The 21752-nt window shown below is 41.3% G+C and overlaps 1 protein-coding gene across 3 annotated transcripts in view; it reads right to left on the bottom strand.

The window, feature by feature from the left end:
* Positions 1–21752, bottom strand: part of LOC119843336 (butyrophilin subfamily 1 member A1-like) — a 1931986-nt gene extending 1910234 nt beyond the window's left edge. The window contains exons 1-9 of one of the 3 annotated variants that reach the window (XM_043496875.1): positions 21734–21751; positions 21040–21156; positions 19003–19350; positions 16566–16847; positions 10359–10463; positions 6879–6899; positions 1483–1503; positions 1011–1031; positions 112–304 (exon numbers count right to left, since the gene is read on the bottom strand). In XM_043496875.1, coding sequence (XP_043352810.1) covers positions 264–304; positions 1011–1031; positions 1483–1503; positions 6879–6899; positions 10359–10463; positions 16566–16847; positions 19003–19350; positions 21040–21139 — 939 coding nt within the window. In that variant the 5' untranslated portion in view covers positions 21140–21156; positions 21734–21751 and the 3' untranslated portion in view covers positions 112–263. Of the gene's footprint in view, positions 1–111; positions 305–1010; positions 1032–1482; positions 1504–2358; positions 2380–6878; positions 6900–10358; positions 10464–16565; positions 16848–19002; positions 19351–21039; positions 21157–21733 lie in introns of those variants that run through there. The other 2 variants (XM_043496872.1, XM_043496874.1) reach the window with 2 other exon arrangements.

Raw genomic sequence — 21752 nt, 5'->3', positions numbered from 1 at the left:
TGGCAGCTGTTGACACAGATCTCTGCAAGGTGAAGTGCACATGCAGGCGGTGGAGGGGAAGGAAGAGTAGATGTAATATGATGTAGGTTCATTATGGTGTGGTAGGACATAGGCACAAATCCTGTCTCACATTGTGATGAGCCGTGAAATGCAGGGTGCTGGGGAGGTCTACCCTGAACAATCACGTCCACTCCCACATTCAAGGAAAAAGAGGCACATTGCCTCATGGGAACTGATATTGGGACATTGATTAAATATGATCTTTAATTACCTTTTTTTATAGGTGCCACAGATCTTCTCCACCCTAAAAACAACCACATGATTAGAGATGAGAGCTGATCTGAACAAGTATTGCATGATTCAATATTGTACAAACTAATACACCAAGGGAAAAAGAAATTTATAAGTTCATCAGAACCTCCACTGGGTTGCATGTGTGTCTCTCTCCCAGGGTGGAACTTCACTGCAGAGTTAGCCCAGGATCTTACCTGGCTGTTGCCCCAATCCGTTTATTGCAAAAGCACAAATACTCTGACTCAAGTTTGGTGGTGCTTTACACCCAGGCTGGCTGGCAAGACTTTGGGTATAGGCTGTAGCCCAGGTACCACTTTCATTCTGCCCACTTTGCAATGTGGAGGGAGGTTAACCATCTCAGGAGCTGACAGTCCTCCAGTGCCTTCTCACAATTCCTCCAGGCCCATATTTTTTTCTCCACTACCTACTTTACTATGGTATTGTTTATCAATTTTTCAAATTAGCTTTTGGTGTGAAATTCATCCAGTTTAGCTTTTCCCCACATTTTATAAAGTTACATTAAAAAACAACCCCACACCCTCCAAAAGAATTCTAATAATAATAAAAAGCTAACAAACAAAAAAAGGTTTCCTATCGCAACAATTTTAAAAATTAAATTTAAAAGCAAACAACTCCACCACAATTAAACAAATTCCCCATGAGACTCCAAAGTGGTACAAAAAGTTTCTTTTCCGAGGAAGGATAATGACACTTACTTAGTTCGTTATTTTGTTTGTCTAAAAATTAAAGAGAAATATATATTTTGTTAGGCATTTCCCTTTTCTTATGTTTTATCTCTCTTTATTATCGATATGACAGTGAAGGCTGAGAGAAATCAACCTCCTCTTCAGGATGTCAGATGAGAGGATCCAGTGCTACCTTCTGATCTTAAACTCTGTGACTCCATGACTCTATTGCTTATCAGTTTTTCAAATTAGTTTTTGGTGTGAAACCTATCCAGTCTAACACTTCCCCACATTTTACAGAATTACACTACCCCCCCCCAAAAAAGAATAGTAATAAAAAGCAAGAAAACAAACAAAAAAAGGTTTCATATTTCATATTGTAACAAAATTGTGAAAGTTGAATTTCAAAGCGAACAACTCCACAACAATTAAACGAGCTCCCACATGAGGATCCCATTAGGTACAAAATATTTCCTGTCAGAGGAAGGATAATGACACTTACCAATTTCTATCTGTAGTTTGCCTAAAAATTAAACAGAAATACACATATTGTTTGTTTGGAGTTTCCCTTTTCTCATATTTTATTTCTCTAAGGAGGTCAGACTAGACCAGCAGTGCCAAAACTTTTCCTGTTGCCCCCTCCCCCCCATTACCAGTAATGAAATTTGTGTGCAACACCTCCCCATGTCCCCCCATTACTGCACACTTGGCTCAGCAGAGGAGCTTGGGCTGAAAGCGGAGCTGGGAAAAGAACTTGGGATAAGAGGAGAGCTGGGAATAGAGGTGGAGCTGGCCTGGGGGCAGAGAGGGAATGAGGGCAGAGCTGGGCTGGGGGTGGAGCAGAGGACGGAGTGGAGCTGCTGCTGGGGCTGGAGCTGGAGTGGGAGCAAAGCGGGGCTGGGTGGCATTCCTTCCCTTCCCCCCATAGAGGCTGGCCAGGGCCCTACTGCACAGCTCCCCCCACCAAAAAAAAATTCCTCCACATACCCCTAGGGGGCCTGCCCCACTGTTTGGGGGACCACTGGACTAGAGGATCTGGTCATCCCTTCTGGTCTTAATCTCTGTGACTCTATGACTTGCTTATCAGTTTTTCAAATTAGCTTTTGGTGGGAAAAGTCATCCACTTTAGTCTTTCCCCACATTTTATAAAGTTACATTACAAAACAAACCCCTGTACACTCTCCCAAAAGATGATAATAAAAATAAGAAAAAAGCATGCTAGCAAAGAAATGAAAAAAGGTTTCCTATTGCAAGTTTTAAAACTTAAATTAAAAAGAAAACAACTCTACCACAATTAACAAACTGAAGATGAGTATCCAAATGAAGATCCAAATTGCTACGAAATATTTCTTGTCAGAGGAAGAATAATGACACTTACTTATTTCTTTATCTCGTAGGTCTAAACATTAAAGAGAAATAAATACATATTTTTGTTATGTGTTTCCCTTTTCTTATTTTTTATTTCTCTTTATCATCAATATGACTGTGAAGGCTGAGAAATATCAAACTCGTCCTCAGATTGTCAGACTAGAGGATCCTGTGGTCCCTTCTGGTTTTAACTCTGTGACTCTATGACTTTATTGATCATTAATTTCTCAAATTAGATTTTCATGGGAAATGTATCCAGTTTTGTCTTTCCCTACATTTTATTAAGTTACAATACTCCCTGCAACAGAGTAATAATAAAAAGCCAGAAAGTAAACAAAAAAAATTAGGTTTAAAATTGCAACAAAATTATAAAAGTTAAATTTAAAAGCACACAACTCCACACCAATTAACAAGTGCCCACATGAGGATCCAATCTGGTATAAAATTTTTCTTGTTGAAGGAAGGATAATGACACTTACCAATTTCTGTACCTTTTTTTCCTGAAAATTAAACTGAAATACTCATATTGTTTGTTAGGAGTTTCCCTTTTCTTATGTTTTATTTCTCTTTATGATGATAGTTGGGACCCTCCTTCCAGATGATGATGTGGTATCGTCTCGCATTGAGGATACCTCTCCAGGGGACGAAATTCCAGTTGTTAGGAAGAGACAGGCATTAGTAATGGGCGATTCGATCATTAAAGACATAGATAGCCGGGTTTGTGATGACCAGGAGAAACACATGGTGAGTTGCCTGCCTGGTGCGAAGGTTGCGGACCTCTAAAGACATCTAGATAGATTTATGTGTAGTGCTGGGGAGGAGCCAGTGGTAGTGGTACATGTAGGTACCAATGACATAGGGAAGGATAGGAGAGATGTCCTGAGGCCAAAAAGCCGACAGGTGCAGAGGACTATATGGTTCGGACAGAGACAAAAAGTGAGCTGTAGCTCACGAAAGCTTATGCTCTAATAAATTTGTTAGTCTCTAAGGTGCCACAAGTACTCCTTTCCCTTAGGGGAGGATCTACTAATGGAGATTCTCTATGTCCTAGTAAGGAGGAGAGGATGGAAGATGATAAAATACAGGTAGGATCTGATGAGAAACAATCAAATGAAAAACAGTCTCATTCAATTACATCATGTAATGGGAGACAGCTAAAAAGTGACAAGTTTTTAAAGTGCTTATATACCAATGCTAAAAGGCTAAATAATAAGATGGATGAACTAGAGTGCCTCATATTAAATGAGGATATTGATACAACAGGCATCACAGAAACTTGGTGGAATGAGAATAATCAATGGGCCACAGTAATACCAGGGTGCAAAATATATCGGAAGGACAGAACAGGTCGTACTGGTAGGGGAGTGGCACTATATGTGAAAGAAAGTGTAGAATCAAATGAAGTAAAAATCTTAAATGAACCAAACTGTACCATAGAATTTCTATGGCTAGTAATTCCATGGTCTAATAATAAGAATATAGCAGTAGGGATATATTACCGACCACCTGACAAGGATGGTGATAGTGACTGTGAAATGCTCAGGGAGATTAGAGAGAATATTAAAATAAAAAACTCAATAATAATGGGGGATTTCAACTATCCCCAAATTGACTGGGTACATATCACCTCAGAACGGGAGGCAGAGATAAAGTTTCTTGACACCTTAAATGACTGCTTCTTGGAGCAGCTAGTCCTGGAATCCACAAGAGGAGAGGCAATTCTTGATTTAGTCCTAAGTGGAGCACAGGATCTGGTCCAAGAGGTGAATATAGCTGGACCGCTCGGTCATAGTGACCGTAATATAATTAAATTTAAGATCCCTGTGGCAGGAAAAACACCACAGCGGCCCAACCCTGTAGCATTTAATTTCAGAAAGGGGAACTACATAAAAATGAGAAGGTTAGTTAAACAGAAATTAAAAGGTACAGCACCAAAAGTAAAATCCCTGCAAGCTGCATGGAAACTTTTTAAAGACACCATAGTAGAGGGTCAATTTAAATACATACCCCAACTTAAAAAACATAGTAAGAGAACCAAAGAAGAGCCACTGTGACTAAACAACAAAGAGAAGCAGTGAGAAGCAAAAAGGCATCCTTTAAAAAGTGGAAGTTAAATCCTAGTGAGGAAAATAGACAGGAGCATAAACTCAGGCAAGTGAAGTGTAAAAATATAATTAGGAAGGCCAAAAAGGAATTTGAAGAATAACTAGCCAAAGACTCAAAAAGTAATAGCTAATTTTTTTTAAGTACATCAGAGGCAGGAAGCCTGCTAAACAACCAGTGGGGCCACTGGACGATTGAGATGCTAAAGGAGCACTCAAGGAGGATAAGGCCATTGCGGAGAAACCAAATGAATTCTTTGCTGCATCGGTCTTCATGGCTGAGGATGTGAGGGAAATTCCCAAACTTGAGCCATTCTTTTTTGGTGACAAATCTGAGGAACTATCCCAGATTGAGGTGTCATTAGAGAAGGTTCTGGAACAAACTGATAAACTAAACAGTAATAAGTCACCAGGACCAGATGGTATTCACCCAAGAGTTCTGAAGGAACTCAAATGTGAAATTGCAGGACTAATAATTGTAGTCTGTAAAATTTAAATCATTTAAATCAGCTTCTGTACCAAATGAGTGGAGGATAGCTAATGTGACACCAATTTTTGAAAAGGGCTCCAGAGGTGACCATGGCAATTACAGGCCAGTAAGCCTGACTTCAGTACCGGGCAAACTGGTTGAAACTATAGTAAAAAACAAAATTGTCAGACACATAGATGAACATAATTTGTTGGGGAAATCATGCCACATCAATCTACTAGAATTCTTTGAGGGGGTCAACAAACATGTGGAAGAGGGGGATCCAGTGGATACAGTGTATTTATATTTTCAGAAAGTCTTTGACAAGGGCCCTCACCAAAGGCTCTTAAGCAAAGGAAACTGTAATGGAATAAGAGGGAAGGTCCTCTCATGGATTGGTAACTGGTTAAAAGATAGGAAACAAAAGGTAGGAATAAATGGGCAGTTTTCAGAATGAAGAGAGGTAAATAGTGATGTCCGCCAGAGCTCTGTACTGGGATCAGTTCTATTCAATATATTCATAAATGATCTGGAAGAAGGAGTAAACAGAGAGGAGGCAAAATTTGCAGATGATACAAAACTACTCAAGATAGTTAAGTCCCAGGTAGACTGCAAAGAGCTACAAAAGGATCTCTCAAAATTGGGTGACTGAGCAACAAATGGCAGATGAAATTCAGTGTTGATAAATGCAAAGTAATGCACATTGGAAAACATAATCCCAAGCATACATATAACATGATGGAGTCTAAATTAGCTGTTACCACTCAAGAAAGAGATCTTGGAGTCACTCTGAAAACATCCACTCAATGTGCAGCAGCAGTCAAAAAAGCTAACAGAATGTTGGAGAATCATTTGGAAAGGGGCAGAAAAGATAAAACAGAAAATATCATACTGCCTCTATAGAAATCCATGGTATGCCCACATCTTGAATACTGTGTGCACATGTGGTCGCCCCATCTCAATAAATATATATTGGAATTGGAAAAGGTTCAGAAAAGGGCAACAAAAATGATTAGGGGTATGTAACAACTGCCATATGAGGAGAGATTAATAAGACTGGGACTTTTCAGCATGGAAAAGAGATGACTAAGGGGGGATATGACAGAGGTCTCTAAAATCATGACGGGTGCAGAGAAAGTAACTAAGGAAGTGTTATTTACTCCTTCTCAGAACACAAGAACTAGGGGTTGCCAAATGAAATTAATGGGCAGCAGGTTTAAAACAAACAAAAGGAAGTATTTTTTCACACAACGCACAGTCAGTCTGTGGAGCTCCTTGCCAGAGGATGTTGTGAAGGCCAAGACTATAACAGGGTTCAAAAAAGAACTAGATAAATTCATGGAGGATAGGTCCATCAATGGCTGTTAGCCAGGATGGGCAGGGATGGTGTCTCTAGCCTCTGTTTGCCGGAAGCTGGGAATGAGCGACAGTGGATGGATGACTTGATGCTTACCTGTTCTGTTCATTCCCTCTGGGGCACTTGGCATTGGCCACTGTCGGAAGACAGGATACTGGGCTAGATGGACCTGTGATCTTACCCAGTATGGCCGTTCTTATGTTCTTATCAATACAAAAATTAAGGCTGAGCAATTATTATTTCTATTCAATCTCCTTTTAAGGAGGTCACACTAGAGGATCGACATCATCCCTTCTGGTCTTAAACTCTGTGACTCTATGACTCTATTGCTTATCAATTTTTTACACTAGCTTCTGCTGTGAAATTCATCCAGCTTAGTCTTTCCCCACATTTATTAAAGTTACATTACAAAACAAACGCCTATACACACCAAAAGGAATGATTGCAATAATAAAAAGCAAGCAAACAAAAGATTTCTTATTGCAACAATTTTAAAAGTTACATTTGAAAACAAACACCTCCACCACAATTAAACAAACTTCCACATGAGGATCCAAATTGATACAAAAAGTTTCTTATGAGAGGAGGGCAATGACACTTACTTATTTCTTTATCTCGTTTGTCTAAAAAGTAAAAGAGAAATAAAAATGTATTTTTGTAAGGCATTTCCATTTTCTTATGTTTTATTTCTATTTTTCATCAGTACAACAGTGAAGGCTGAGAGAAATCAACCTCTTCAGGACATCAGAGAAGAGAGGGACCAGAGGTCCCTTCTGGTCTTAAACTCTGTGACTCTATTGCTTATCAGTTTTTCAAATTAAATTTTGGTGTGAAATCTCTCCAATTTAGTGTTTCCCCACATTTTATCAAGTTACTGTAATCCCCCAACCAAAGACATAATAATAAAAAAGCAAACACACAAACAAACAAAAACAGGTTAAGTATTACACCAGAATTGTACGTGTAGGTACCAATGACATAGGGAAGGATAGGAGAGATGTCCTGGAGGCCAAATTTAGGCTGCTAGGTAAGAGATTGAAGTCCAGGACCTCCACAGTAGCATTCTCTGAAATGCTACCAGTTCCATGCGCAGGGCCAGACTGACAGGCAGAACTGCAGGGTCTCAATGCATGGATGAGATGACGGTGTAGGGAAAAGGGGTTTAGATTTATTAGGAATTGGGGACACTTTTGGGAAAGGGGGAGCCTATACAGGAAGGATGGGCTCCACCTAAACCGAAATGGAACCAGATTGCTGGCACTTAACATTAAAAAGTTTGTAGAGCAGTTTTTACACTAAGGGCTGGGGAAAGCCGACAAGAATTAAACACTGATCACTCTCCTTACAGTGTGTATGATAAACTCATTGTTTCATGTTCTCTGTGTGTGTATATCAATCTCCCCTCTGTTTTTTCCACCAAATGCATCCGATGAAGTGAGCTGGAGCTCACGAAAGCTTATGCTCTAATAAATTTGTTAGTCTCTAAGGTGCCACAAGTACTCCTTTTCTTTTTAAGAATTAAACAAACTCTCACATCAGAATCCAATTTCATAGAAAAAATAAATTTTGTCTGAGGAAAGATAATGACACTTAGCAATTTCTATATCTCCTTTGCCTAAAAATTAAACAGAAATATACATATTTTTGTTGTTTTCCTTTTCTTATGTTTTATTTCTCATTTATCATCAATACGAAAATTAAGGCTTAGAAACTCTTTCTATCCAGTTTCCTCTTAAGGAGGTCAGACTAGATGGATCTGGTCATCCCTTCTAGTCATCACTTCTGTGAATCTATTCACTTTCCTTTTTCTATTGCTTCCCCACCATCCCAAAAAACATTTTGGTGTGAAGTTCATCTAATTTAGACTTACCCCAAATTTTATAAAACTAGATTATCACACCTCTGGGGCATATCCCCATCCCAGTCAGGAAAAGATGAAAACTCCTCTGGGCTCAACTGCCATTAAACAGGAATCCTGTAGGGCCTACTCCCCTTGAAGGAAATGATCTTGAAGCGGAGAGTGTGTCACAGAAAGGGGGCGGCTGCTGGAACTCAGAGGTAGCTGATTCTTGCCACAGAGCCACTGGAAGACAACTTGTGAACCTCTGCCACTGACAAGGGTCCTTCAGTCGAGGTACAAGCTGACTGAAGCAGGGAGCGGTTGAAGATAAACCCTGTCTGGGATCTAGTTGTACTGAAACTTCTGTCACGAATTCACTTGATTGCTGCTTCACCACCAGCTTTGCAACAGTCTCTAGACTCTTCAGTCTGCCAGACTCCCTAGGCGTCTCTCTCTTCCTCCTGGGTAAGCCACACGGCTTCACCTCCTCCTTAGACAGGATCTCTTGGCCTTCAGCACTCCTGCTTTGACCTCTGAGCTCTGTTTAATAAGTCCGACTGAGATACTCCTGGTAGAGACTTGCATACTCTTCAGGGATAAAAGCACCTCACCAAGTGTTTGCAGTGGCACTCAAAGAGCATTGTCAAAACAGTCAGGTGTATTAGTCAAGTGGACACAGCATAGGAAGGACGAAGGTTATCACAGAGAACTGAAGGTTAAAACATAGACCATTCTGGTCATCCAAGAGCCCAGATTCTGTAGTGAACCCCACTGTTTAAGCTCTGTCTGTATCTCCATCTGACCTCCTTGTTCAGACTCAGGTCAGAGCCCTGACTCCTTCTAGCAGCCATCTCTTATCCCCGACTTCACATCTCTCCAGTCCTTTGTTCTTGAGCTGGAGAATGTTGCTCAGCTTCCCTGCTTAGATGTGGGGGAATCCATCTCCCTCTGGGTTGTTGGTTGCTAGATGTCAATATCCGGTGACTGGATTTGCCATTGTCTTCTCATTGTCTGCTCCATCGATATGGGGACTAAGGCCCATAACACCAATACTGATGTCTCTTAGCCTGAGAGCAAACAATCCTTTTCTACCCACTGGGTAACGATGTCACATATCGAGGAAACTGAGGCATACATAGAATTCATAAAAATACTGCAGAAAATTCCCACTTCATCACCCTTTCATTGACAAGCCAGACATCTATAGAGTCTTCTGAAAGACTCTGAGACTGAGGGCTGGTCTGCACTGAAAACTTACACCCCTCAGACATGTAGCTATGCCAACCTCACCCCCTAATTGGAAGGACTTTTAAAGAGAGTGGGTTCTCTGGAAACATCCAGTCGGGCCCTAAAATGGTCCAACCTATTACACAGAAACCAACCCTCCCCAGTCCTGCAAACACAGAGAAATAAAAATACATCAAAGAAACCAATAAGTCTCTATACAATTGTGTGACTGTGTCAAAATTTGTATTTGTGGAAAAATGGAAATTGAAACTTACCAACTTCTTCAGTAAGTTTCCCTTAAAAATACAGAAATAAATATAAATTATTTTCCTCTCCCTACTTCATGAAACAGTGTTAAAAGTCTACATCCTATAAATCCAAAATTCATTAGGAGAATGGAGGGACAAGTCCAATTTATTTGGAAATTGGGCGGACGTTCTTTATGGGCAAAGTGAGCCCGGAGCATGGACAGCTGTTTCTGAGTTATGTGACAGTTGAGATGCTTTTTTTTTCCTAACTGAAGAAGAAATGTGTTTATTTACTGATTTACCATGGGGGCATTTCTATTGGGCCTATCACCGTAATAGCGAGGTGCATTACACTTTGTTAACAAAAAAGATCTTTGAGGTACAAATATGACATCAGAACCTTCTCTCAAGTGGGACACAGACAGACAGTGATAACCCCCTGAGAATTGGGAAGAGAGGGAGATGGAGGACTCAGCAGAACACAGACATATCTGCTATGATCTGATTCTTTGGTTCAGTTCTATAGCCTCAGACACTCCTCCTTCCTATTTTCCCACTCCCAACTCTGCCATCACCCTCTATCAATACCCCCACCTCCCCCTGCACACCTCTGCCCCTCCCCTCTATCAATAAATTCACATGAATTCTTCTTGTTTATTTAGGACAAGATCAGCAGGTCACACATTCTTGTAATATTAAATTCTGAAATTCCTCTTATTTATTAGAATAAAACCTATATACAGTATATTTCTCCCTCTGATATTTACCTTTCATTTTAAAGAGATAAACAGTGTGACCAATGAAACCAAACAAAACCACCAGGATCACACTGAGAGCCACCATCCAGGAATTCACCCTCGGGAAAAATGGATCTGAAAAAAAACCACATCCAGAGCTTACTTTTATTTGGAAGCAGTGACGAAAATCAGATGTTTTTGTTCTATACAAATACATAAATAGTACCCAGCAGGATTTCTCTGAGATAAGAGTGAAAGAATGACCATGTCTACACTACACAAAATATCAGCAACTGATTTTAAATATGGCTCCAATCAACACAGATTTAATACTGATTTATCCTGGAAAAAACAGACCTGATGATATTCAGAGAGTCATAGAATTCAGGGGCAAATTCTCTGTTCATAAAACCCCACTGATTTCAATAGAGTTACACCAGCAAAGAATTGAATATTTATTGTTCATCAATATTCAGAAATTGTCAGGTTAACTGGAATATTTTTGAAAAATCCACTATTACCCCCCAATATTTGAAGGAATCATAATCATTATTGCTCCAAACATTTCCTTAGCAAACTAATTCATCATCTTGCATAATGACAGGTTTCAGAGTAGCAGCCGTGTTAGTCTGTGTTTGTAAAAAAGAAAAGGAGTACTTGTGACACCTTAGAGACTAACAAATTTATTTGAGCATAAGCTTTCGTGAGCTACAGCTCACTTCATCGGATGCATTTGGTGGAAAATACAGAGGGGAGATTTATATACACACACAGAGAACATGAAACAATGGGTTTATCATACACACTGTAAGGAGAGTGATCACTTAAGATAAGCCATCACCAGCAGCAGGGGGGGAAAGGAGGAAAACCTTTCATGGTGACAAGCAAGGTAGGCTATTTCCAGCAGTTAACAAGAATATCTGAGGAACAGTGGGGGGTGGGGTGGGGGGGGAGAAATAACATGGGGAAATAGTTTTACTTTGTGTAATGACTCATCCATTCCCAGTCTCTATTCAAGCCTAAGTTAACTGTATCCAGTTTGCAAATTAATTCCAATTCAGCAGTCTCTTGTTGGAGTCTGTTTTTGAAGTTTTTTTGTTGAAGAATAGCCACCCTCAGGTCTGTAATCGAGTGACCGGAGAGATTGAAGTGTTCTCCAACTGGTTTTTGAATGTTATAATTCTTGACGTCTGATTTGTGTCCATTTATTCTTTTACGTAGAGACTGTCCAGTTTGACCAATGTACATAGCAGAAGGGCATTGCTGGCACATGATGGCATATATCACATTGGTAGATGCGCAGGTGAAGGAGCCTCTGATAGTGTGGCTGATGTGATTAGGCCCTATGATGGTGTCCCCTGAATAGATATGTGGACAGAGTTGGCAACGGGCTTTGTTGCAAGGATAGGTTCCTGGGTTAGTGGTTCTGTTGTGTGGTGTGTGGTTGCTGGTGAGTATTTGCTTCAGATTGGGGGGCTGTCTGTAAGCAAGGACTGGCCTGTCTCCCAAGATCTGTAAGAGTGATGGGTCATCCTTCAGGATAGGTTGTAGTTATTAGCACTGTAGTGTCCAAGAAGTGGATCTCTTGTGTGGACTGGTCCAGGCTGAGGTTGATGGTGGGATGGAAATTGTTGAAATCATGGTGGAATTCCTCAAGGGCTTCTTTTCCATGGGTCCAGACGGTGAAGATGTCATCAATGTAGCGCAAGTAGAGTAGGGGCATTAGGGGATGAGAGCTGAGGAAGCGTTGTTCTAAGTCAGTCATAAAAATGTTTGCATACTGTGGGGCCATGCGGGTACCCATTGCCGTCAGGAACAGTATCCCCGATAATGTCATGGATAACCTGGTGGCTGAACTTTGTGACTTTGTCCTCACCCATAACTATTTCACATTTCGGGACAATGTATATCTTCAAATCAGCGGCACTGCGATGGGTACCCGCTTTTTCACCTGCACATCTACCAATGTGATATATGCCATCATGTGCCAGCAATGCCCTTCTGCCATGTACATTGGTCAAACTGGACAGTCTCTACGTAAAAGAATAAATGGACACAAATCAGATGTCAAGAATTATAACATTCAAAAACCAGTTGGAGAACACTTCAATCTCTCTGGTCACTCGATTACAGACCTGAGGGTGGCTATTCTTCAACAAAAAAACTTCAAAAACAGACTCCAACAAGAGACTGCTGAATTGGAATTAACTTGCAAACTGGATACAATTAACTTAGGCTTGCATAGAGACTGGGAATGGATGAGTCATTACACAAAGTAAAACTATTTCCCCATGGTATTTCTCCCCCCCACCCCGCCCCCCACTGTTCCTCAGATATTCTTGTTAACTGCTGGAAATAGCCTACCTTGCTTGTCATCATGAAAGGTTTTCCTCCTCCCCCCCCGCCGCTGCTTGTGATGGCTTATCTTAAGTGATCACTCTCCTTACACTGTGTATGATAAACCCATTGTTTCATGTTCTCTGTGTGTGTATATCAATCTCCCCTCCATATTTTCCACCAAATGCATCCGATGAAGTGAGCTGTAGCTCACAAAAGCTTATGCTCAAATAAATTTGTTAGTCTCTAAGGTGCCACAAGTACTCCTTTTCTTAATTCATCATCATTTACTGTTCTTGTGTTCACAGTGATTCAGACATCTACCCAGGATGGAATTTTTGAAATGTACCTAATGCTTTCTCTGCCTAGGGTTTGTGCTCTGATACAGTGAAACTGGGGCAACCCTCTTATGTGGCCATTCTTAAATTGGTTCAAGAGTTGACAACATATGAGGGTTGCACCATATAGGATGCATCAGGAGAGGTATTTCCAGTAGGGATAAGGAGGTTTTAGTACAGTTATACAAGGCACTAGTGAGACCTCACCTGGAATACTGTGTGCAGTTCTGGTCTCCCATGTTTAAAAAGGATGAATTCAAACTGGAACAGGTACAGAGAAGGTCTACTAGGATGATCCGAGGAATGGAAAACTTGTCTTATGAAAGGAGACTCAAGGAGCTTGGCTTGTTTAGCCTAACTAAAAGAAGGTTGAGGGGAGATATCATAGAATCATAGAATATCAGGGTTGGAAGGGACCCCAGAAGGTCATCTAGTCCAACCCCCTGCTCAAAGCAGGACCAAGTCCCAGTTAAATCATCCCAGCCAGGGCTTTGTCAAGCCTGACCTTAAAAACCTCTAAGGAAGGAGATTCTACCACCTCCCTAGGTAACGCATTCCAGTGTTTCACCACCCTCTTAGTGAAAAAGTTTTTCCTAATATCCAATCTAAACCTCCCCCATTGCAACTTGAGACCATTACTCCTCGTTCTGTCATCTGCTACCATTGAGAACAGTCTAGAGCCATCCTCTTTGAAACCCCCTTTCAGGTAGTTGAAAGCAGCTATCAAATCCCCCCTCATTCTTCTCTTCTGCAGACTAAACAATCCCAGCTCCCTCAGCCTCTCCTCATAAGTCATGTGCTCTAGACCCCTAATCATTTTCGTTGCCCTTCGTTGTACTCTTTCCAATTTATCCACATCCTTCCTGTAGTGTGGGGCCCAAAACTGGACCCAGTACTCCAGATGAGGCCTCACCAGTGTCGAATAGAGGGGAACGATCACGTCCCTCGATCTGCTCGCTATGCCCCTACTTATACATCCCAAAATGCCATTGGCCTTCTTGGCAACAAGGGCACACTGCTGACTCATATCCAGCTTCTCGTCCACTGTCACCCCTAGGTCCTTTTCCGCAGAACTGCTGCCGAGCCATTCGGTCCCTAGTCTGTAGCGGTGCATTGGATTCTTCCATCCTAAGTGCAGGACCCTGCACTTATCCTTATTGAACCTCATTAGATTTCTTTTGGCCCAATCCTCCAATTTGTCTAGGTCCTTCTGTATCCTATCCCTCCCCTCCAGCGTATCTACCACTCCTCCCAGTTTAGTATCATCCGCAAATTTGCTGAGAGTGCAATCCACACCATCCTCCAGATCATTTATGAAGATATTGAACAAAACGGGCCCCAGGACCGACCCCTGGGGCACTCCACTTGACACCGGCTGCCAACTAGACATGGAGCCATTGATCACTACCCGTTGAGCCCGACAATCTAGCCAGCTTTCTACCCACCTTATAGTGCATTCATCCAGCCCATACTTCCTTAACTTGCTGACAAGAATGCTGTGGGAGACCGTGTCAAAAGCTTTGCTAAAGTCAAGAAACAATACATCCACTGCTTTCCCTTCATCCACAGAACCAGTAATCTCATCATAAAAGGCGATTAGATTAGTCAGGCATGACCTTCCCTTGGTGAATCCATGCTGACTGTTCCTGATCACTTTCCTCTCCTCTAAGTGCTTCAGGATTGATTCTTTGAGGACCTGCTCCATGATTTTTCCAGGGACTGAGGTGAGGCTGACCGGCCTGTAGTTCCCAGGATCCTCCTTCTTCCCTTTTTTAAAGATGGGCACTACATTAGCCTTTTTCCAGTCATCCGGGACTTCCCCCGTTCGCCACGAGTTTTCAAAGATAATGGCCAAGGGCTCTGCAATCACAGCCGCCAATTCCTTCAGCACTCTCGGATGCAATTCGTCCGGCCCCATGGACTTGTGCACGTCCAGCTTTTCTAAATAGTCCCTAACCACCTCTATCTCTACAGAGGGCTGGCCATCTCTTCCCCATTTTGTGTTGCCCAGCACAGCAGTCTGGGAGCTGACCTTGTTAGTGAAAACAGAGGCAAAAAAAGCATTGAGTACATTAGCTTTTTCCACATCCTCTGTCACTAGCTTGCTGTCACTAGCATATGATTGCTCTCTATAAATATATCAGAGGGATAAATACCAGAGCGGGAGAGGAATTATTTAAGCTCAGTACCAATGTGGACACAAGAACAAATGGATATAAACTGGCCACCAGGAAGTTTAGACTTGAAATTAGATGAAGGTTTCTAACCATCAGAGGAGTGAAGTTTTGGAATAGCCTTCCAAGGGAAGCAGTGAGGGCAAAAGATCTATCTGGTTCTAAGATTAAACTCGATAAGTTTATGGAGGAGATGGTATGATGGGATAATGGGATTTTGGTAATTAATTGATGTTTAAATATTCAGGGTAAATAGGCCTAATCCCCTGAGATGGGATATTAGATGGGTGGGATCTGAGTTACCCAGGAAAGAATTTTCTGTAGTATCTGACTGGTGAATCTTGCCCATATGCTCAGGGTTTAGCTGATCGCCATATTTGGGGTCGGGAAGAAATTTTCCTCCAGGGCAGATTGGAAGAGGTCCTAGAGGTTTTTTGCCTTCCTCCGTAGCATGGGTCATTTGAGGGAGGATTCTCTGCTCCTTGAAGTCTTTAAACCATGATTTGAGGACTTCAATAGCTCAGACATAGGTGAGGTATTTCGTAGGAGTGGGTGGGTGAGATTCTGTGGCCTGCACTGTGCAGGAGGTCAGATTAGATGATCAGAATGGTCCCTTCTGACCTTAGTATCTATGAATCTATGAATCTATGAATTTGAATAAATTGATGCACAAAACCTGAAATCATAAATCGGCTTAATAGTGCCCTATCTCCATTTAGCTGAAGTCAGTAAGGAATTGACTGGAGCTAAATCTATATAGGGTCCTCTGAAACTTATATGAGTATTCACTCAAGCAAGTGTCATCAATTAATTAAATAGTTAATCAGTGCAACTTTTGTGTGTAGACAAGGGTAAAATGAGTCCCTTTGTGGATCCCTTTGTGGACTTAAGGAGCACAAGTCCCACTGAAAGTTAGTAGAAAGAACATCACATGACTGAGGTGACATTTCACACAAGTAATGAACTATAAGTTGGGGGAGCGAGAAGATCACAAAGAAGCCACAGTACAAAATTTAGCACATTCAAAAACATCATTAAGATGAAGTTAAGGTTGCATGAACATACTGTGTCAGTGGATTGAGTGAAAGTTTCTTATCAAAAGGTTGGAAGTTTGTGTCTGTACGTGTGTGCGTGCATGCTAGAATATCAGGAAAGTCGGACTTAACATTAAATTTACATGAAACCCAAAACTTTGATAGACTGAATACTCACAATGAAGGGAATGAAATTGCCTAAACTGTAATCCTGTAAAGATACCAGCCTCCCACTTCTGTGTTTGTATGTGGATTATGAAATATCCACCACAGACATTTCAGTTCTTGTTTTCCTATGTTTAGTTTTGTTTCTGGTGGTGGTGAGATCAGTGTGGGGTTTGGATGATAACTGACCTGCTATATAAACTGCTGATTCCTTTTCTTGATTGAGAAAGATGTTCCTGATGCAACAGGATAAGTTTTGGTTTGAATGTTCTGTTAGAATGATCACAGTTTCTGTTTCAAACATGTTGTTATCCCCTTGGGATTTTGTTTCACAGAGTGATGGTAAATGTCGTCCATTGAGATTTTTCCACAGCACCTCAGGCTCTGGGTACCAACCAGCTGATCGACAAACCACCCGGATCCCTCCATCCTGGTGACCCTCAACAGAGATGAGAGGAGCAGAGCCCAGACCTAAGGGGAAAATACATAAAGGTGTCAATTCCATAAATTAATGTATAAAGCAGAAGGGATGAGGGACAGTTTGTGGATCCCTTACTCATACTAGAAAGCTCTAATTCATGCGGGTAGTCAGGACAAGGGATAAATGAATACTGGAATGTCTGAAATCCCAATACTGATGGACACAAAAAACGTAAACAAATACTTATAATAATTTCACGGAGTCAGTGGGAGATATTTTTGTCTCAACACAGGAGGAACTGAGTGCTGAGCACCTTTGGAGATATGATGACGTAGATATCTGAATAGGATCTGAACTTTTGAAAATCTGATAATTAGTGTATTGCATAGATATATTTATTTTTTAAAAGGTCTAACTGGCTTCATGGTTGCAGTGTCAAAGCAGCAGGAGAGAAATGCTAAATCTTGTCTAAAAGTGGTAAATACATAATTTCCCCCTTGCCCACTGTGACACTCTGTACTCCATGTTCACCATAGTAATATGATTATGATATAATTATGTTGCATCTTATACAAGATGTGTCATGTAAGATGTCAATGGAAAAGTTATGATTTGCTGAGTATGGTTATCCTATTTGTATGCATGTATCATTTTTGTATCTGGACTTACGAATATTGACTATGCATCTGTATTTCAAATGTGCTTGTCCTGGGTAACACCCACAACTAGCCTTTCAGGTACAACAGTGAAGAAGCTAGACGATGCTAATGGCCCATGAGCAAAAACAATGGGCCATGGAAAAGTTTTGTCCTCAGCGGGGGACTCTTCAGACAGCCTATGGATAATGGCTGCCATGAATCAGCAAGCATGAAAGGCATCTGACTAAATCACATGATCACTCAACTCCATTTTGGTACCTGTATTTTTCCACAAACTGGGCTGGGAACCTGGCTTGGAACAAAGGAGTTCCCACCATATGGAAGAAACTATAAAAGGGGGAAGTGACATCAGCAACAGGCCTTACTTTCCCCACAACTCAACATCTGGATATACCTCTGGAAGAGCACAGACTTTGAACTGGGCCAGTGCTGGTCCTAGGTGGGAAAGAAGTGTATGCTTCTGTATACACTTCCTGCCAGTGTATGAAACATTTACAAACTGTTTGTACTATCTAACAGGGTGAGACACTGCTTGATTCAAATCCTGGGTAGTATATTAGGCTTAGATTGTGTGTTTGTTTATTTGCTAAGTAATCTACTTTGATCTGTTTGCTATTTTATAATCTTATAATCACTTATAATTACTTAAAATCTATCTTTCTGTAGTTAATAAATCTATTCTATATTTTTTACCTAAAACAGTGTGGTTTGAGTGAAGTGTTTGGGAAAAATCTCAGCTCAGTTAACAAAGGTTTTGTGCATAATCCTCTCCACATCGAGGGAGGGGCGAACTGGGTAATTGTAATAATCTTTACTGGTCAGGCTTTTGACCAGAGCAGGACGGTACAGCTCCAGGGTCCTAGGTTGGGAAGCTGGGGGATGTTTTGGCTGAAGCCTCACTATTGTTGGTTCATGAGTGCCTGGACAGATGTATTCATGCACACACATGGGTGTGGTCCCTGCCTGTGGATGTTGGTGTCAGTGCAAATGTGGAGGGCTTTGCAGCTTGTCACAATGTCACAGTGCAAGAGGGAACTCAGATTGGTGAGAGAGAAGGCTCAGCTGTTCCCCAGTTCCAAGTGGCACCCCGGGGGAACCCATCACACCCACCACCACCATTATATAGTCTCAGCAATAAGAACACTGCATTTGATTTTAACTACACCCCAAAGCAACAACCAACAGTGAACCAATGAGAAGGCCATAAATGTCTGTCAGTCCCACCTTAGCCACATAGCCTAGAAATGATTCCAGAGCAACTAGAAGGCTATATTTATCCAGAAATCCTTTCCCTCTTAACTAAAGACCTCTTTGGGGTCAATTAAGATAGGGAAAGAAAGTGCCTTGGCCATCCTGAAAATCTTTTTAATGACATGTTGGGAAAGTTTCCGGCATACATAACCTAGTATGAAAGTGGCTGTTTGCTGAAAGTTATTTACACTGCATTGTTGTAAAATATATCATAACCAGGGAGTCACAGTTGTTGTAATAAGAAAGAACAAAGCCTGCAAACCACACAAAGCTTAAACTGTCACGAGCTACTGACCTGCTACTCGCAGTTCCAATATGGTTTCTTCATAAAAAGTATCATCTTGAACAAAGCAGTGGTATTGTCCTTCATCAGAGTGTCTGATATTGAGAATCTTCAAGGCAACATTTCCATCGGTGAATCCAGCTTTCAAAAGCTCTGTCCTTCTCCAATACTCTGGCATCTGCCCATCATACTGATCCTTCCCATCACGATACAGGTGCACAAAAGATGCAAACTGAGATCGGTACCATCTCAGCTCCATGTTTGCAGCGCTCATCCGTGGGGACAGGTGACAGGGTAACACAGCTTCCTGACTCAGGATGGCAATGACAGGGTCACGGGGTCCAATCACTGTGAACTTTGCTGGAAAATGCACCAGGACAACAACAAAAAGCAGCTCAGAGGAAAGAGGGAATTTGATATGAAGGACATATCCAACAGGTTCCATTTCAGACAAACTTTCCAAAAAGTTCAGCCAGAGCAGACACCCGGCATGGAAAATTTCAGCCTGAATGTTTAAGAGAGAGCAGCGCTCATGGGCAGCGGGACAGGGGCTCAGCCTCAATTTATGGCACAGGCACACAGCACTGAGATGGGGCATGGAGCTGATAAAGGGCAAGTTTGGTGCATGGCCCAGACACAGAGCATGGGACAGAGTGGGGCAGAGTGGGGAGGTGAGAATTTGTAGGTTCAGTGCATGGCACAGGCATGCAGGTTGACATAGGGTGGGAAGCTGAAGACAGGTGTATTCAGTCCATGTCACAGTCACACATCAGAGAAACTGAGGCAGGGAGCTGGGAATAGACATGCTCAGTGTATAGTTGAGACTAACTTACTATTCAACAGCCCATTTTTGTAACTGCTCTCAAACTGACATGCTTACTGACATTGCCATGAAATTTTCTGGGCCTCAGTAGGAATAAGGGTAGGGTTGATGGCCCATATTTGGTGTTCTTTCACCGAGGTATTCCTGAGACATAGCCATATGGATAGAGCCAATTGCTGGACTATTATGGTTCAATACTTCACATGCTCAAGAGACCAAATAACCAAACGTCACAAAAATTATTGCCTAAAGACAAAACAGTGCACTACGAAAAGGAGACATCCATACCCTCCTCCTGGGAAGCAATTCTTATCTTGTAGCGTGCTCACCTTACACAGAAGGTGTACTTGAAAAATACACCCCAAACCCACTTATACTTATACCGTGACTATTTACAAGTGAGAAAGCACTTTATACATCCCCTAAGATCCAACCCACCAGTTTCTTAACTTGTTGTTCGGTACCTTCCTTAACCCTGTTTTGCATACCACATTCCAAACCAGGTGGGTGTAGAGGAATGTCCCAGGGAGTGCTAGGACACACCTTTCATGGCTTTGATAAGCTTCCTATTTTCTATTTTCTAACACTAACATCAGATTTGTAAAGTGTGGTGGGATATTAGATATTGGTGAACGGAACTGTGGGAAGAGCATAATACATTCAGTTAACTTAACTTCCCAACATTCTCCCTCTCTCTCTCTCCCTAATGTATAGTATAGGACTACCGTGCACATAATGCCTAATAATACGTTGTATACTACACCTAACATATATGTATTAGCTAACAGGCTCAATTAAAAAAGTCACATGACATCAGTATATTCTTGTTCTTCTTATGTTCATGTGCAGACTAGTCTCAGACTATGGCTCTGATCTTTTTTACATCTGAAACCCACTAAGTTATTTGATTTTATTATTTATTATTGTTGTTATTATTAAACTCTTCAATAAGTGTCTACCCAGTGCTTTGGGAATCTTTGACAATCTTTTAAAAATCCTTGTGTGAAGAAACAGACATGGGCCCTGTCCCAGGAGCAAATAAAATAACCCAGCAGCAGCAATACAATCAGGGCAAAAATTGAATAATGAAGGTGCTGATCTTGCCATGTAGTGAAGTTTACACACTGGGAGTAGTTACATTGACTTTGAGTGGAGCATGTTGTTAAGACACTTCAGGGGCCTAAATAAATCCTCTAAGAAACAGCAGCCACAGGGCGGATTCCTACCTGATTCCATCTTGAGAACAGAACAAATAAGGAAGAAAACAACAAAACCAGGGAGAGGGGAGCTGGCTCTGGAGCTGTGGCAGAATGAGAGAATCTTCATTTTCACTGTGACTTGATCTAGACAAGAGGAAGGAGGAAGAAAAAACCTCATCATATTGAGCATAACACTGATTAACATTAAATCATTAAAGTCAAACATTAAAGAGAACACATTAAATAAAAAAGAAACAAATGCATTGTTAAGTTCAGTGAACTCTTTCATATTATGGAATTGGAACAGCCATTCAATTACAGTGGATGCATCTGATGAAGTGAGCTGTAGCTCACGAAAGCTTATGCTCAAATAAATTTGTTAGTCTTTAAGGTGCCACAAGTACTCCTGTTCTTTTTGCGAATACAGACTAACATGGCTGCTACTCTGAAACCAGTGGAAAATGTGTTTCCTTTACAACTCTGGTTTCGTGCCATCCCTACAAAATCCACATTAAAATGTCAGGTCAGTGTTAAAGTTGGCAGTAAGGAGAAAGTGTGTGTGTGTGAGAGAGAAAGATTCTTGGGGTTTTTTTTAACTGTTTCTTTTCTTTCAACATATCCGAGGAAAAATGATTCAGTCTCAAACAAAGTTATTAAATAACAGGGACCACAGAGAAAGACGCTTCCCATAAACTTGGATTTGCAAGAGTTTGTAACGTACTTTACAAAACAGAAATATA

Source organism: Dermochelys coriacea, chromosome 14 (assembly GCF_009764565.3).
Source record: "Dermochelys coriacea isolate rDerCor1 chromosome 14, rDerCor1.pri.v4, whole genome shotgun sequence".
In the NCBI taxonomy this organism is placed as follows: Eukaryota; Metazoa; Chordata; order Testudines; family Dermochelyidae; genus Dermochelys; species Dermochelys coriacea.
Note: the sequence above shows the minus strand (reverse complement) of the source record. Positions and strands in the feature narration are given on the sequence as shown.